Raw genomic sequence first — 18,115 nt, 5'->3', positions numbered from 1 at the left:
GTTTTGGTCATTTTGGTTGTCATCTTGTACTTGTCTTTCTCACCTGCCACATGATAGTAGACTCACACTCACACTCTGAGAATAACATGTCTCAGTTTCATACTCATTTGTCAGAGTAGAAATGTACTTAAACAAGCAAGCAAACAAAAACAGACTACTTGCGTTGATTCTGGTTTAGAATAAGGTAACGTTCATGTTTCTAGTTATTTAATAAAATTCTGTTTTCATTCTATTTATCTACAGGAAATGTATCATGAGAAAGGAAGTCTGATCACAAATGCATGACAGACCTGAGCTCATATATCCTCCTTGTCCAGCAAGAATACGTTAATGGTTGGAACTGCCCGCCCCAACCTCCATTACTGCCCTCGCAGACACAGCCTGATGATCACCAGTGCCATGGGAGCGGTGAGGGTCAACAGGTATGATGCATACAAGTTAAAACCACGTCAGTAATTGCAGTTTAGAAGAAAGCCGATTTTCTCTTCACACAGTGTACAATGACATCAAAAGAAAAGTCCTGTTCACCACAAACCACAAAACATTCCCACCAATCTATATTTAAAGTCATGGAAGTGAATGTGAAAGCGTAAATGTGTGTGGTGCTGTTGGTGTTGGAGTTGAGGTAGATGTGAGGGAAATATTGTTTGCAATCAATAGCTTTTTTCACAAAGCATTACGTCACAAACGCACAAAAACAAACTGGCACCGAGCTCCCTCTGGCTGTCCATAAATCACAAGTGGATACAGCAATATCCCACACAGCTGAGAGTTTTCAGAACTAAAGCTGGCCTGGGACGTCAGGAGGAATAATGGGACATTGACGTCACCATTATGCATTGAATCAGTTTCCAAGTTCTTTCTGTATGAGCCGTGTGTCATCAGTCAGCTGATGCAAGGCTGTGTCTACCTTGTTTAGTGAGACAGGTGCGTAATACAGGTGTGGTGAGTTCTACCAACTCAATGCATCTCTCCTTTCACAAAACACATGGAGACGAAAAAAGGCATCTTTATAAAATCTTGAAGTGACTTGTAAAAAGGGGCTATTGGCAGATACGTTGGGTGGCAGGTAGCATAATATCCATGTGCTTTGCAGTCTTTCAATACATATTAGGAAGTTGTCCATTATCTTATAATGCTTCTTTGTTAGCTAAACTCTGGTAACATTGAGCTAATGTTAGCCGTTTTGTTGGGATTTCTGTTGGAGCCAACACCATCAGTAACTTCGTACAGCACTTCATACAGTCTTTCAAAATGAAAAGAGAAACACATCACTTTGTAAAATTGGGATCAGGTTAGTTACCTTTTACACCTTCTTCTCCTATTTCCCCCTATAGATACAGCATCGTTTCCACTGATGAAGATGCCCTGAAAATCTCAAGTTTGGGCCTCCACAATGGCCACAGTCCTCTGACTCAGCAAACACTATCAGGGGCATGCATGCGGGGTGAGGAAGGAGGTGGAGGAGGAGAGTATCCAGGAGGTGATGAAGGTCGAGGGGCTTTGCCCTTGAGGATGATGAACGAGCCGATCATCCACAGCAGCTGTCGTTCCTCCCCTTTGTGTCGTCTGGACCTGGATCTCAGCACTGGACGGCTGCGCAGCCGCTTCGTGAAGAAGAACGGCCAGTGCAACGTGGTTTTCAATAACATGGAGGATAAACCACGACGATACCTGGCTGACATTTTTACCACTTGTGTAGACATACGTTGGCGTTACTTGCTGCTCATCTTTACCGCTACTTTCCTTCTGTCCTGGCTGCTCTTTGGTTTTATCTTCTGGGGAGTTGCACTTGCTCATGGGGACTTTGAACTGGACCTTCCTGTGGCGGACGAGGATCCTAGAAGTATCTCAGAGGAGGCAAAAGATAAAAAGCGGCCATGTATTCTCCACATCCAGGGTTTCATTGGGGCTTTCCTCTTCTCAATAGAGACCCAGACCACTATTGGATATGGCTTCCGGTGTGTCACAGAGGAATGTCCGATTGCTGTTGTGACAGTGGTGGTGCAATCCATTGTGGGGTGTATAATTGACTCTTTCATGATCGGCACCATCATGGCAAAGATGGTTCGCCCCAAAAAGAGAGCGCAGACCTTGCTGTTCTCGCATAATGCAGTCATCGCCCTGAGAGATGGTAAGCTGTGCCTCATGTGGCGCCTAGGGAACATGCGTAAAAGCCACATTGTTGAGGCGCATGTGCGTGCGCAACTCATCAAACCGCACGTGACAGCTGAGGGTGAGTACCTTCCCTTAGAACAAACAGACATTGATGTTGGCTATGATGACGGACTGGATAGACTGTTTTTGGTGTCACCGTTGGTGGTTGTCCACGAGATCAACAAAAACAGTCCTCTTTTCAATCTGAGCCGCAGTGACCTACAGAAGGAGGACTTTGAGATAGTGGTCATCTTGGAGGGGATGGTGGAAGCCACAGCCATGACTACACAGGCCCGTAGCTCTTACTTGGCCAGGGAGATCCTTTGGGGTCACCGCTTTGAGCCGGTGGTGTTTGAGAAGGGTGACCGCTACCATGTGGATTATTCCCGCTTCCACAAGACTTACGAAGTGCCATCAACACCTCATTGCAGTGCCAGGGAACTGAGCCAGAAAAAGGGTCACAGTGGGCAATTGTCCTCCTCCAGTTCGAGCTTCTCCCGATCTCCATCACTGTTTGCTTCGAGAGCAGCAAGACGTTTGCAGGGATCACACTCCCCCAGTGCTTTCTGCTATGAGAATGAAGTAGCTTTGTGCTGCGGAGACGATGCAGATGATGAGGACGCAGATAAGGAGATGGACGGTCTCAAAACAGGAAGTAAAAGGGAGATAAAAATAAGGGATGACATTCACTTGGATTTCAAAGGGGCATTTGTGAAAGAGCAGACAGTAGAGATGCTGTGTGTTCTGGACACAGAGAATCAGATCAGCCTTGACAGACTACAGCCAACCCTACCTTTATACATCAGCAGAGAATCAGGAGTTTGATTAATGATAATCCCTGCCATTTTGTTTGTTGTCTGACATTGTTTGATTCAACCAAAGTACTGAACTGAGATAAATGTAAAAATGAAAGATGCGGTGTGAGCTTTGCATGTGGAGTGAGAGAGGTTTGTTTTCTTAGAACTGGAATACATTTTGTTTTTGTGTAAAATACAGTTTCAGGCAAAAAAAAAAGAGCATGTGTAAAAACCTCAGAGCTCTTCTACTTTTAAATGTGGTGACAGAGTAATACTTTTATTTCACAAGGCATCTTGAAAATGTAAATGTTTTCCTAATTTATTCAGTATTATTTGTGTTTGATCTATAACTAACTGAAGCTTTTTGTTGTTAATTTCCAGTTTTTGTTTTGTAAATATATGCTTTTATTAACTTTATTTTGGATCTTTTCAGATCTTAGGACAGGATGTTTATTTATTATTTAATATATAAAGGCGAGAAAGCACAAAATAATTTTCTTGGTTATCTGTATTTTGAAATTGTGTCTTCCTGAACGAGTTTCTTTAACTATTTGTGTTTAATTAATTTGTTTCTTGAAAGTCCAACACACTATGTTCCTAACCAAGCACAAAAGAGGTACATAGTGCAGAAACATAACAGATTAAAGTAAGACCTGTGCAAATGAAGAACAAGCACTTTATTATAATACTATCAATAGAAACAAACACTTCACAACTGTCTCTTCGTTTTGTATGATCAAATATCTATTAAACAGCAGTTTATACTGTTAAGACTTTAATTGTCTGTGCTTTGTTTCTTGTGCAATGGCCCTCCATACAAGTTCATCTGGGGTTTTGTCCTCTAAGATAACTTCACTGACCTTGCGTTTCCTATCAATGACACTAATCTGCTGAATATATCTGCTCATCTGAGTCACATGAACTTCACTTCTTAACTCAAAGGGTTTAATATGATGTCACCCTTTGCAGCGGTAACGTCTTCAACTCTCGAGGAAAGTGTTTTCCTGAAAGCAGTGTATTTATTGAAATTTTCTGACCAGTTTTCAGAAATGCATTTGTGAGATCAGACGCTGATGTTGGACAAGCTGGGCCAGTCTATTTTATTTGAATGCTTTTTTTTGGTTCAGGTAAGGACAGTGCATGCAGGCAAGTTCTAAGACAACTAAGCCACTTATTATTATCTTTATGAATCTTGTTTTGTACAGTGGTGTGCAGTCATGTTGGAGAAAGGAGGGGGCATCCTCAAACTACCTAGTGCCAGGGAACTGGGCCAGAAATCATTTAAAATGTCTTAGTGATCTGAAGAATTAGGAGTTTTTTTTCACTGACACGAAGGAGCCAGACCCAACTTCCACCAACATCTCAACAGTACCAAACTTTGATTCTGTTGTTGAGCTCATCACACCACGTGTCTCAGAACCCACTTACCTTATTCTGTGATTTTACATGGTCTACCTTATTGTGGCTGAGTTGCTGTCATTCCTATCTCACTCCACTTTGTAATATTTCATCAAAAGCTGACTGTGAAAACGAACAAGTGGCATCCTAACATTTCACCACTGACCCATTCCTTTACTTATGTTTGTGTATGTAGAACCAGTCTGCACATGTAGACGTCACCACAAAATTAGGTATCAGTGAACAAGTTACATTTAAAGGCATCTTAAGGTATACAAATGTGGTTATTCGTCGAGACCATTAAACATAGTGGTGTCCAGTATGTTTTAGATATTTTTTACTGCTTCATCAGACCTGAATTAAAAGGGATAGGTCACAAACAGGTGCATGTGCAGCTTGATGACATGCTGGGAAGCCAATTCAGCCCAGCTGTAGGTCAACATGTAGGACACAGATTCTTAAGGACTGGAGTTGCACCCATAAATTAAAAGCAGCCAGGACAAACCACAAATGTGGACATTGCAAGAACTAGTTTCTACAAACTTGTTGCAGTTCTAAGCATTGCATAGAAAACAATATTGAAGAATAAAACGAGTTAAATAAATTTGTAATCTACATAGATTGAAGTCCTATATTGACAGTCACTGTCAATAAATTACCTTATTAACTTGTTAACTCAGTTCACTTAGTGAAACATATTAAGAACACACAGATTCATGCTTTCAAGCCTTTATTCTTCTTAATTATGAAGATTCTCAGTTTTTCACTCATGAAAACACAACATTAAAAATTAGAATATTATAGCAAACCAATAGAAAAGATATTTAAATGGTCTGGAAGTTTAGTACCCAACTTAAGACTTTAAATGTGTGGCCAGCTAACATTTTTACTGGAGAAAAACTAAAATGAATAGTTATTAACATTTTTAATTGGTCGTAAAAGAACATTTCTTTGTTGTCTGATGTCTTCTCACAGTCTTGGCTCACTCTGACATATTTTAGCTAATTAGACAGACTTATGTAAAACACCCTGAATAATTTGTATGACCACTTTTTTGTTATTGTTAATGACAATTATTATAATTTCTGAATTCTAGGAATTTAATATTGTTATTGGAGAAACTGGGTAAATACACAATCAGCATCCAAGTTGAACCTTTGTCAGACAAAATCTGGATGACAAACAGTACACTTGTGTCTTCATTGCTGCTGTAATTTATCTGTTTCTTACATATATAAACTTTTTCATTGTGGTACTATCCATGGGACCTTTAACACTTATAAAGAGTAATAAACCAGAAACTTTAATTAAAGCCAGTGCCTCAACATACACCTACACCAATCTTTAACAGCATGTAAGGTTAAGCTCTTTACCAACACAAAAAACCCCTACATATCTGAAAAATCTTTAAAATATAGGTCTAATGGAAAACGATAATCAAAATTAGCTCTTTAATTATCCTTCAAATAATTAAACTGTATCAAATCATAAACTGTCTTGTCCTTAAATGTTGTTATTGTGCTCAAAGCACTCCTGTGGAAACATGGAGCTCTGCACATGATTTAAAGTCACAATCTACAGAAAAAAGGGTTATGCAACACACACATATGTGTATGTGCCATTCAGAGTTAGACAGCATCTGACTCAGATTCTAATGTTTTGTCTCAACCAGCTGTGATCACACCACAACGTCACAGGCCTGGTGAAGCAGATTAAATTGATATGTGTGTGGATGATAAAATCTAGTTGTTATCCATTAATCCTGTCACATTTATGACTACAATGTCTGAGAAGCAAGGGGAGCTAAACTTTTCCTGGTTCCAAATAGAGCAACTAAAAGTCTTCCGTTAGGTACAATTTATTCCACACAATTTTGACTCTCATTCCTTTGGCCAAATGGATTAAAGAAGAGAAAACACAATGTAACAAGAGCAAACAAAAATGGATAAAGTGATCTTACTGAATGAAGTCTGTTTAGCTGCTACGAAAAGGCAGGAAGTGCCACTTGCTGTGACACCGGCGCCACCATGTGGTCGAGTAGTGCCACTACAGATTCACTGCCAAAGGCAACGCATATTATACTGTGCGTTCTCAAAATTAGGACGGAAATATGGGTTCCAACGGATAACTAGTAAGATGTTTACATCTTACTAGTACAAACTAGTAAGATTACAAACTAGTAAGATGTTTTTTCTGATATTTTTGTGCTTGTAGGACATCTGATGCAGCATTCAAATATTCTAAAAAGATTGTTTTCTTCACAAAAATCAATTAATATTTCAGAGAATCTTAAAAGTTTAATCCTTTAATTTGCAAATAATACAGTTTTTTTATTTTTATTAATCCATACCTCCAGTCAAACATGTTGCTAGTATTTGTTTTCTTTAGTTTTTTATTTTCAAAATATACCTTATATATTTGACTCTGGCTTCCTCCCATAGTCCAAAAACATGACTGTCAGGTAAATTGGTCTCTCCAAATTCTCCCTAGGTGTGAGTGTGTGTGTGTGGTTGTTTGTCCTGTCTGTCTCTGCATTGCCCTGCGACAGACTGGCGACCTGTCCAGGGTGTACCACGCCTCTCACCCTGAACGTTAGCTGGAGATAGGCACCAGCAACCCTCCCCACTAAGGGACAAGGGTGTACAGAAAATGGATGGAAGGATATTTGAAAAAAACCCTTGTGGTTTCAGAGAGGTCTCTGGAAAGGTCACAAACATTCATGCAGGAAGTATTCAAATTGATGTCAGAATTGATTTTTGTCACAGCAACAGCTCATTACACACCCACTGCATGTATTTCAGAAAACTGATCATCGGTGTTTTGTTTTTCCCCAAATTTAATTCTTCCCTCCATTTCTTTAAAATGTGTCACAGGCAGGAGAGAAGTTAAATGTTGTCCTTTGTCTTTTCTAAGAAGATATTTCCCTTCTCTCCCTGCTGTCTTTCCATCCTGCTCTGAGTCTGTTTTCAGGACTTGGTTAATTATCCGTACCATCACATCCCTCCGTCGTCAGTGTCCGCGAGGGCAGCAGCTGTGTGACCTCCCAACCTTTCGTAAGACTCCCAATGGCAGACCAGCATCCTGCCTAATAAGCTGCTGTGCGTTCGTTCTGGCGTAGGTTGAGTGTGTGAGTGTGTTTGCGTGCTTTCATGTGTGTGACACCCCTGGATATCTGCTTGGCCTCTCCGGCCTTACTGGCTGTTTGCGGCCTCGGGCTGGTGACAGGGCGTGCGTGCACAGCAGGGGACAGTATTTAGGCACCGAGAGCTGAGGCTGGGGAATCTTTGATTTCATAATAAGCTGTTGTCTGCTGTGGAGCTGCGGAGCGGCTCACTGGGTGGACAGAGGAGCATTGTCTGCAGCTCAGCGTTGCTCAGCTCAGCAGAGGAGGCCTGCTGAGCCATGCTGGGAAACACCACGGGGTAAACATCCTCTGGTTGCTCCTCTCTGTCTCCTGTTTGTCCTGTCTCTCCATCAAATATAGCTTTGCGTGTATTTCGAAAGGAAAAGAATTCCCAATAATTTCTCAAGAAAACTGCCAAAGATATACGGTTTTTATTTTACCTCTCTCACCAGATTGGTGGCTCTTACTGCTGATTTAAGCTGGTTCTTTTGCACACTGTCTATTTCCATTAGTCCCCTTTTAGCTTCCCAGCACTTTGCTTGAAAATTGTTTTGCAATTTATCTCACTGCCAATCAGCCAATTATCCACAACATTGAATAAATATGAGCTGAATTAGAATGTAAAAACACAAAATCTTAAGTATTTTTGTTTCTAGTGCAAATATCTTAGAATATTTGAAGTAAGAAAAAAATAACTCACAAGTAACTTTTCAGCAAGAAATAAGAGCTTGTTTTGTTTCTAATTTCATAATACTGATAAAAAAAAGAACTAGTTATAAGTTAATAACATCTACCAGAAATTGTTTATGATTATGATATGTTCACATTTGTGGCGGTTTGGATTTTTTTTTTTTGACATTGTTCCCAAGCATTTATTAATTGTTTGAAAGACTTGGTGATACCAAGATGACACGTTTTGCTGCCATTTTCTAACACTGACTTTGATTTTTTTTTTATCACCCTTCTGCTCATTATGGAGGGTGGTAAGAAATCATGTGTCCTAATCCAGCCGGATGCATCTTATTTGTGCCTCAAGGAAGCAAAAAATCAATTAGATATTTTATGACCCAAAAATTATTCAGTGACATTTTTGGCTAGTTTAAAAAGAGTTATTAATAATAATTAAATATTTCTTAAGGTTTTTCCCCCAACTGAATAAATGTACTCGAAATAATGGTGGATTGTTGTTAAAGAACAATTTCTGTGAAAGATTATGATCCTGCAGTCAAAGCTGTACACATTTCTCTATTTTTTTTGTTTGTTTGCTTTTTTGTTTTTTTGCCACCATTGCATTTATAGTTTGTATTTAGAGTAAATAGCATCTATAAATAAAAACAACTACGAATACCAGAAAATCAATATGACCTGTTTATCTGCTATTTTTCACTTTAGAAATAGATTTCTTGACACTTGAGATAGCTAAATTCCCCAGAGGTCTTTTATTTAGTTGTTTGTTTTTTTTTATGGCCTATCAATTGCATAGCGCCTTTAACCAGTTTATTATTTTCTTAGTGTGTCATTTAATTTTAAAATCTTTGATATATCTTTGCTTGGAGCAGCTGTTGCAGAACACTTTAATACCCAGTATAATTGTTAAAATTTATTATGACATTAGGCCAGCTCACATTCAGCAGAGCAAAGACAAGGAGTCAACAATAAATCACCACATTTCTTACTCTTGTCTCCAAAATATTCCATCTATCTTTCTGTCTTGTTGCCTTTTATCTCGCCGTCTGCGCTGACAACAACAGCCTCTTTCATGTAGTCATCTTTTCCTCAGAGCCTCGGGCCCTCGCCCTCTTTCTCCTTCGTTCACACGGACTAATTAAATGTTCTGAGAAGAACTCATGATGGGGAAAGTCAAATCCACTTTCTGCTTTCCCCCTACTACTTCTTTCTCAGAGATAAATTTGTGCTCCAGATACTGACCCCAAACAGCGTTTAAAAGTTATGTTTGGAATAAGAGACACACATATCACATCTGTTTTCCCCCCAAAAATGTCACTTTAATGATTGCAGTTTCAACTCAGCTCACATTTAAATCCTTCGAGCACAGTCTCCAGTTTTTAAAAAAAAAGAAAAAAAGATGTGACCTCAGAGGAGGAGGCAAAACCAAAAACACTCCTGATTTTAATAAAACAATGAAAATTACCAATCATTTGAAATCTGTGGTTTTGTTTTACTTGCTCATAAAAACACCAAAAGACACAAAGTGTTTGATAATATAAAAGAACTCAAAAAGACAGGACATGGAATTTATGCAAACAACAAACAATATAAAAAAAGTCATTTTGTATTATAGCAATCAGTTTAAACACATATAGCATTTCTATGGAAGAACTTTACACCAGTTATGTCTCTTTCTTTATAGAAATAAACTTGTTCTAGGTCAAGAAGCAGCTATGATTAATTTATATGAAGTTAAGTTATTTTGAATGATCTCTTCTAGAAGTAGAAATTTATACTTCACTTTACATGTACATGCCAAAAGGAATCTCTAAATAGATGATTAATGTTTTTGACAAAACTTCAACTTCCACATGACAAATAATGGACTAGTGATGAGTGAAGTAATAGAAAATCAGCAAACTCACATTTGATTCTGTGTAAGACAATCATTAATTGAAAGTCAATGAAGTCAGAGAGTGAAGTCATCCTTTCAGGTAAAACAACACGTGTCAGACAGGTGGCACTTATTTAGCAACGATGGCAGTGAATGTTACAACCTGATAACAGTACATTATTCTTAGAAACTGAGAAAAGTGGGTTTTCCAAAGATATTCAGCTTCCTTTGACAATAAAACGTTGACTGGAGAGGGAGACCTTTCAGAGATGGGCTGCTTAGGCAAAAAAGAAGTGAAACAAAGTTATTGACAAGAAGATCCCACAAAGCACTGCCGAAAACTGACATGCCAAGCAATACATTGACTGGCTAAGGAGGAATAGAGCAACATTTTATGGACTGATGAAAGCAAAATTGTTCTTTTCAGGCACAGGAGGCAGTTTATCAGATGACTAAATTTATATATGGTTAAATAAAATAAAGCATTCGGCTTCATAAAAAGACTTGCAAAGATTATTCAGTTAGTATTTCTTTACAGACAAACATTAAGTCTAAAAATAAAACTGCCTCAAAATTAAACAAAATAATACAAACGTTTGTCTCATGAGCTTTTAATGAAGTTGTCTACAGCCTTTCATATCCAGAACAATAAGCTCCCGGTTATTTGCTCTGTTCTGATTGAAGATAAAGATTAAATCTGAGCTGACAGGTCACCTGGGTCCACCTGATGCTGACCTTCTCTGTTTAGCTTAAGTTTGTCTCAGTTCTTCTTATGACTGAAAAAAAAAAAAACAAACGGAGGGATACAAGTCTTGAAAGACAAGTGAAAACTTACAGAAACGACTCTGTTTGAAGTGTTTGTACAATCAAGAAAAAAAAAAGATTATTTGAGAAATAACATGTTTTTTTGTAATCAAACAAGCACTTGCTGATTCTGCCTTTGCTGAACTTCATGGAGGAATTTCAGGGTGGACAGGAGTCAACATAAATGCATGACTAAACAGCACGCTGGCATGTATGACTGAAGGGCAAACCAGTCATAAAGTTGCAGCCTGAATGCCATCATTGTCTCCAAACCCATCATCCCCACCATCATCATCATCATCATCATCATCACCATCATCATGACACCGAGATTTAACTTCCCTCTTCACCTGAGACACCGTCATCCCCTCTCTCTCTCGGACCTTGACTCAAACTTTGGTTTTGGGGGAAGAGGGGAGGTTTTTTTTGTTATCACGTTCATGTGCAGTTTGTAGATTTCTCTCTTTCGTGTTCACATGCTTTTCCTCTGTCGCTTCCAAGCGTAGCAGAAGTCGTGGCAAAGAGACGTAGACACAGCAAAAGGCCGAACAATAGACCATTCATGGTGCCCTGCAATGCAATGATGATCCTGCTCTGCCCTCCACCTCCTCGCCCTGCACCAGCCTCCACAGCTGCACAAGAATGCAGTCCAACAAGTTCCCCCCCCTCCGACCCCTCTCGTCCCCCGCCACCACCATCGCTACCACCGCCACCACCTCACCAAGTGCTGCCGCTATCGCGACCGAAAGCCCCCTTCTTTCCCCAAACAGAAAAGATGAAGAAGGCAAGAAACCACTGGGGGCGGAGGAGGGCTCTGCAGATGGAGCACAAAGGGAGGATTCATGCTTGGTCACATACACTCTTGGAGGGGAAAAAAAAAGAAAAAAAAAGAGGGGCACCCATTTAAGTGTGGTGCAGCTGCACTAATTCACTTGGTGAAAATGGGCAAAAAAGGGAGTGACAGAGGTCAGATAGCAGAATCTCTCTCTTTTTTTTTTTTTTTAATCCATCCCCATGGATGGGTTTGTCACTGCATCACTACAACTTAAAAAGTCTACATGCTGCATAAATCAAGAGATAAGTCGAAAATGCACCTGCACCCAAAGACTTCAGCCCTGTCCTCAGACTATAAAGATTTTGAGCCTCTATATATTCTCAACGGGTCAATACTGTGCCTTGTCAAAGCATATATAATGCTCAAACTGTTTCGGAATTTGTCACATTACAACCGCAGACTTGGATGTAATTTATTGGGATTCCATGTGATAGACCAAAAAAATGCCCAAAGTGTGGCCCCGGTGGGGGTTGGGGGTGGGGGGCATTTGGGGCCTTTTGAATGATTTTGTGCGGCTTTCAGCAGCAATTAAAGGACGAACTAAAACTGATTTCCCAACAGATGTGGTTGATGCAGATGCACATTTAAAAAAAAAAAAAGTTAGTATGTACCAAAAAGATTCAGTCAAATAAAACTCATCTTAAGATGTTAAATATGTGGTTCATCAAAAAGTATTCATATTTTAGCCCATGTTTTATTTTTTGCTAATTTTATTTGAGAGTAAACACAACCACAAACAGATTTGGGCAAACCAATATAGTAAACTTGACTAAATAAAGTAAAAATGTGTCATATCCTGTTCTTGCTGATGAAAATACACTAACACATGTGATTCATACACACCCAACACACACTCTATATCATCTTTTCCTTTTTTTTTTTTAAGCGGGTAAATCTGCATGACCATCTTTATGTTTTGGATCTACGATATTTTACAGAGCTCTTCTCTACATACAGACTGCTTTTCTTCAATCAGTAAAAGATTGCATGTTTACTTTATTGTTTAGTTACAAGCAAAATAAAAAAAAGAGTTTGTAATCCCAATTTTAAAAAAATATAATAGAAAATATGGCCCAATGGCAAAAACGTTGGACATCAGAGTGATAGAGCAAAATAATTTGGTGGATAAATGTGACATGGAATAAAGACTGTACATTGATTTTCAAGGTTTTATCAATAAAAATCTGAAAATCTGTACACGCCACCCATGAATCAACACTTTGAAGAGCCTTTTAGCTGCTGGCTTTGCTATCCTTGCAGTTAGAGATGTTAAATGTTTGCCAGTTGTTCTTTGCAGAACGTGGACTTTGATTTTGAAGTCTTGCCACAAAGTATTGATCAGAGTTAGAGCAGAACTTTGACTAGGCCATTCTAACACATGATTATGCTTTGATCTGAACCATTTCAAAGCTGTGGTTGTATGTTTAGGGTCACTGCACTGCTAGAAGGTGAACCTCAACTCTAGTCTCAAGTGATATGCAGCCTCCACTAGGTTTTGTTCCAGGGCTGCACTACACTATAATTCTCCCCCCATAATGTTTAAAGGAGATGATTTGTTCAAGGTTTCACATGTAGACCAAGAACTTCAATGCTGAACTAAGAGCAAAAGCAAAAGGGGATGATTAAAACTCCAGTAGCTCTGATTTTTCAAGTTACCACTCTGAAAAAACCCCACACACATTAATTTTTTTTAGATACCAATTTGTGTCATTCTATCAAATAAAACCCCAATAAAATATATATAAAAAATTTGGTTGACATTTCAATAGGCGAGCATACTACAAAACACAACATGGCTTCATAGAATCTGACATCATGAAAGTTTCATGAGAGAGACAATGTCTCCAGAGCTCATCACACAGGTCCCAGAAAATGGCGGCAGAGTCACATGAGACGCATTTTTATTGGCAGCAATAGCCTAGGAGCTGGAATTTCCCAAGCATGAAGCACTGACCTCAAGTGTTGTCTTCGCACAGACCCTCAGAGGAAATGACATTTATGAATTACAGTGTTTTTCAGAAGTCAAGAATATACACAGCCAACCCGAAGCACGAGAAACGCTGTGGCGTTTACTGATTAATTCTTTTTTTTTTTTTAAGGCAGCTGGGCCAAGTATGTCAGTTCTGACTTACAAATTCAAAGTCTTTCTAATGAGTTCGTCATCTCTTGGAACAAATGCTGCCATTCAGTTGAAGCCAAAAGTGCCTATTGACATGGGAGTGAATACTTTCCAGCAATTATGCATCAGTTTAATGCAGAATGTGACCCAGCATGTGAATATTTGACCGCTGTGCATGCTTATCTGCATCTCTCTCCAACTCTCTTCCTCTCCCTTTCTTTGTATCAGCCTGTTTTTCCCTCTTGTCTCTCATCAGATTTCAGGAATTTCCCCCAGAGATCTGTGCAACTATTGAGGTCAACGCTAAAGGATGTTCTCACTTTTCCATTTGCCTCTGTACCTCCAGCACCTGATCAGAAAAAAACAAAACACCTCTATCAAAATGTTGTGGTGAAATGAATTGACCAATCGTAGAATAACTCCAAGTGAACCAGTATTTCTATCTCATGACAGAGCGTGCACCTGAGGCTGACTGTTTGACCCACTAGGATCCGTGACCTCCCATCCTGATCATGAGACTCTGTCTTCCCCATCGTCTCCCCACTCTCCCCCAGGAGCCAGGAAGCAGACTCTTGTGACACAGCAGTCTGCGGAGCCATGGAGAGGCCCATTAGTGCAGTCACATGGCAGGTTAGCACAGTTACTGATGCAACCATGTGAGCTCTATTTTCTAACAAGCAACAGCTGCCCCGAGGTTCATGATAGTTTCACTCGAGACGGGAAACTGTTGCTTGTGCACAAGCAGAGTCAACATTTGGACAACATGTCAGTCGCAGGTAAAATAGTCATAACTTGAAACTTTTTGATTTTACCACAGCAGAGCATTGTGTATAATGATGCATTCTATTTCTATGCCGGAATTTTTAGAAATTACCACTTTGAAATGCAACAAGACCATTTCCTGAAGCTTGCAACTCAGACTTCACAAAGTCAGATTTCTCCTCCAAGAAGGCCCAAGTTCAATAATCAACATGGCTGCACACATAAAACTCTGAAATTTGCAGGTTTAAGCCGTTTTACACACAGCTCAGACAGTGTGTACCACAATAAGCCAGCAGTAGGCAAAGAGCTGTACACCGTCTAATTATAAACATCTTCCTCTTGTGTTTGAAGCCTTAAAATGGGGAGAAATACACCAATACAAATTACAAATCTTATTGGTTTTGCAAAATGCAAAGAAGGAATTCTATTTGCCTCTAAGCTGATTTTTCCAAGTTCCCAATTTGGAATTATATGACTTGGAAATTTAACAGTTTTCAAGTCAGGTTCAAATTCCAAAAATATATATTCTGATTAGGCTTGTATGTCTTATCAAAACGTTTTGAAAATAACAGCCTCTAAGTATTTCTTTTTAAAGCCAGCATTTATGGATTAAAATTGTTTTTGTTCTGATGTCATATTCTAATCTTAAATGTCATGTTTCCAGTTACAAGCCAGGAATCATCATAATTAACAGACAACACCGGACTGTAGATCATCTATATATTTTCTTTGTGAATCGAGTTACTGAGTAAATTAACGTTTCAGTAATATCCAAACTTATTGAACATGACTTAGCTGAATTACAATTAGTAAATGACTGGTTTGCTGACTTGCAGATGCTATACTTATGTTCTCCTCAGAAGTCAGATTTCCCAAGTCCACAAATGAAACGCCCCGGCCAAATAGGATCTCTAACGTGAAAAGTCAGCGACTGTCGAACCACCCTGCTTACAACTTGGCTTCCTGACATATAAAATGCTGAGGAAGTTGCAGGGAAAAAAAAAAAAAAAAAACTATTGTGCTGCATAATATTTATGAACATGTCCCTTTTGTGTTTTAGCCTATAGTTTTGAGAGGAACGCGTGAACTCGCGCAATGTTTGTATGACGTCATCCAAGTACTTACTTCCGAGACAAATTGATCGCCTCGTTAAAACACCTGTCAGAGGGGTAAAAATGTCTGAGTGATACGCATCAAGTACAAAAGTATAAAAATCATAAATTTGTTTAAAATAAGCTATCTGCTAAATGTACAGGAGGCCTTTAATTTAAAAAAAGGTATAAATTAATGCAATATGGTCACTTTACACGGAATTATTTGAGTTTTGAAATATTGGAAATATTGGAAAATTTAAGACATAAAATACCTGTTTATGTCAAGGTAGTTTTGCCAAATGTGTAATTGCTAAAAAAACAAAAAAAAAAACAACAACAGACATTGTCATATGAAATTTAAAAATCCAGACTTCTCATATGAAAGATAATTTTGACTATAAATATTCTTTTTTTTTTTTTTTTTTCTTTTTTTTAACATCTGAAAGTGAGCTGATTACAAATCATGCGTCAAGCCATAAAGGCGTTTCAAGGCACTCCGGTTACTCAGCATTGATTATCACATATCAATCAATAATTTTGTTGACAATTTGCAAACATGATTTAGCTGCAAAGCTTTATAATGTTGTCGTCCTTGATAAAAATCTTTGATTTGGATTGTTTGTTCTTAAGTAATTCAAAATATTATATTGCAAAAATCAATATGAAATCTGAAATTAAAGTTGAGATTTTGTTTCAGCTTTATCCACTAAGCCCAACGCATCTCGTTATTACGCATTAAAAAAAATCGGACATTTTTAGAGCTTTTCTGTCACTATTTTCGGCACGACGAAAACACTTTGATTAATAATAATAATAAAAAAAAACTACTCAAGGGAAATTCAGAAGTGAAAATCTCTTGAAAGCAAGTTAATAAAATATCTAAAGTTCTTACGCAAATAATCAACTTAATAGTCATTTAAAAATATATGAATGCATTGATAATTGTTGAAGCAGTACTTAAATACATTTAAATCGAATCTTGAAATTCTAAATTATGAGCTTTGTTAAAGAGATTATTCGTTCATGACATTCTCTCAAATGAAACGGGTTCAAACTGACAGAGTCCCTGGAGGCGAATGGCGCATCCAGGAGCATGAACCAAACAGACCCCATCAAACCGCAGCCCTCAACAATCTGCAAACACACAGAAAAAAAAAACAACAACAACAAAACGAATATATACTAACCGTTTCCCGTAGAAACAACCTGAACGAAAATAAGCAAAACTAAAAGCACAACTCACTCCACAAGCCTGAGAGGCCTCACGCAGAATCTCTGTGCCGCTGAAATTTAGCCGGCGGGGTGCAGCAAGCAAGCAAGGTGTTTTTCCCCCCCACACACACTCCCACACCTCCCCTCCACCAGCATCTTCCTCAATCCCGAGCACCACCATCAGCACCTCCGAGGCCCAAATCCAGATGGGCGCACATTAGGAGCGGGAATAGTGTCGCAGCGGGAGAGGTCCTTGCGTCCCCGTCTGCCGCCGACTATTTTCTCTGTGTGCGCCACTTGTGTCTTGGACATAAGGGGAGAAAGACGCACACATCGCTCTCTGTTATCATTTTTTTTCCATGTTTGCAGCACAAAACTGCTTTTTGTTCCCCCCATTTTTTTCATTTACGAGGGTTAATGGATAGAGGCTTGGGCGTTTGATCACATGGCTACAATTCACCTGAGATGGAGACAAAGAGAGCAAAGAGAAGGAGCAGGGAGAGAGAGGGAGAAAACTGAGAGCCGGGCTACACATAAGAAGCAATCGGACACACAGGGGTCATTGTTGCTGTCGTTTGGTGACTCTCTGTGTGTGTGCGTGTCTATGCGTGTGTGTGTGTCTGTGTGCGTCTTTTATACGCTCATCAGACGGTGCTTCCCATCAGGCCACACTTTAACGGTTTAAACAGCGTGCAAAATGGGCCATCATATGCGGACACGCAGCAGCGAAGAGAACGGTGCAATTGCTGAACTTACAATGAGTCTTAAAATGAAAACATTACGGAACATACTATCCATATGTCAAAGTCAGATTTGTTTTTGTTTTTGCTTTGTTTTGTTTTTTAAACTTTTCTTGTTGCTGCTTCCACATCTTCATCCAAAAGGGAGATTGATCGAAATCTCCCTAGCAGAGGAGGGAACGTTTTTTCTTCTTTGTATTATAAAAAAAAATGCAGATGAACGTTTAAAAATCAACAACATAACAGAATGTCTAATATCAGTTTTTGACAGGCTTGATGTACTTAATGTACGGGACATTCTTCACAAATAGCGTCAAATTTAGGTGCTATAATCACTGTATCAAAACGGGTTTTATCAGAGTAAAGAGGAACCCAATCAGAAATCCACTGGACACTTTTCTGGATTACTGTTTGCAGAAACACACACACACACAAATAAATAAATAAATAAAAAAAATTACAAATAATAAAGTTCTCTCTTCTCTTTGCAGTTCACCATTATGCCCCACT

The 18,115-nt window shown here is 38.9% G+C and overlaps 1 protein-coding gene across 1 annotated transcript; it reads left to right on the top strand.

The window, feature by feature from the left end:
- The first annotated feature begins 270 nt into the window (after nucleotides 1-270).
- On the top strand, nucleotides 271-2,982 carry LOC106920766 (ATP-sensitive inward rectifier potassium channel 12-like). The gene is made up of 2 exons (XM_014991984.2): nucleotides 271-422; nucleotides 1,338-2,982. The coding sequence occupies exons 1-2, from the start codon at nucleotides 331-333 to the stop codon at nucleotides 2,980-2,982; spliced, it is 1,737 nt and encodes a 578-aa protein (XP_014847470.2). The 5' UTR covers nucleotides 271-330.
- Nucleotides 2,983-18,115: the final 15,133 nt, after the last annotated feature.

Source organism: Poecilia mexicana, unplaced genomic scaffold (genome assembly GCF_051168715.1).
Source record: "Poecilia mexicana isolate PSO_F unplaced genomic scaffold, ASM5116871v1 scaffold_1, whole genome shotgun sequence".
Lineage (NCBI taxonomy): Eukaryota > Metazoa > Chordata > Actinopteri > Cyprinodontiformes > Poeciliidae > Poecilia > Poecilia mexicana.
Note: the sequence above shows the minus strand (reverse complement) of the source record. Positions and strands in the feature narration are given on the sequence as shown.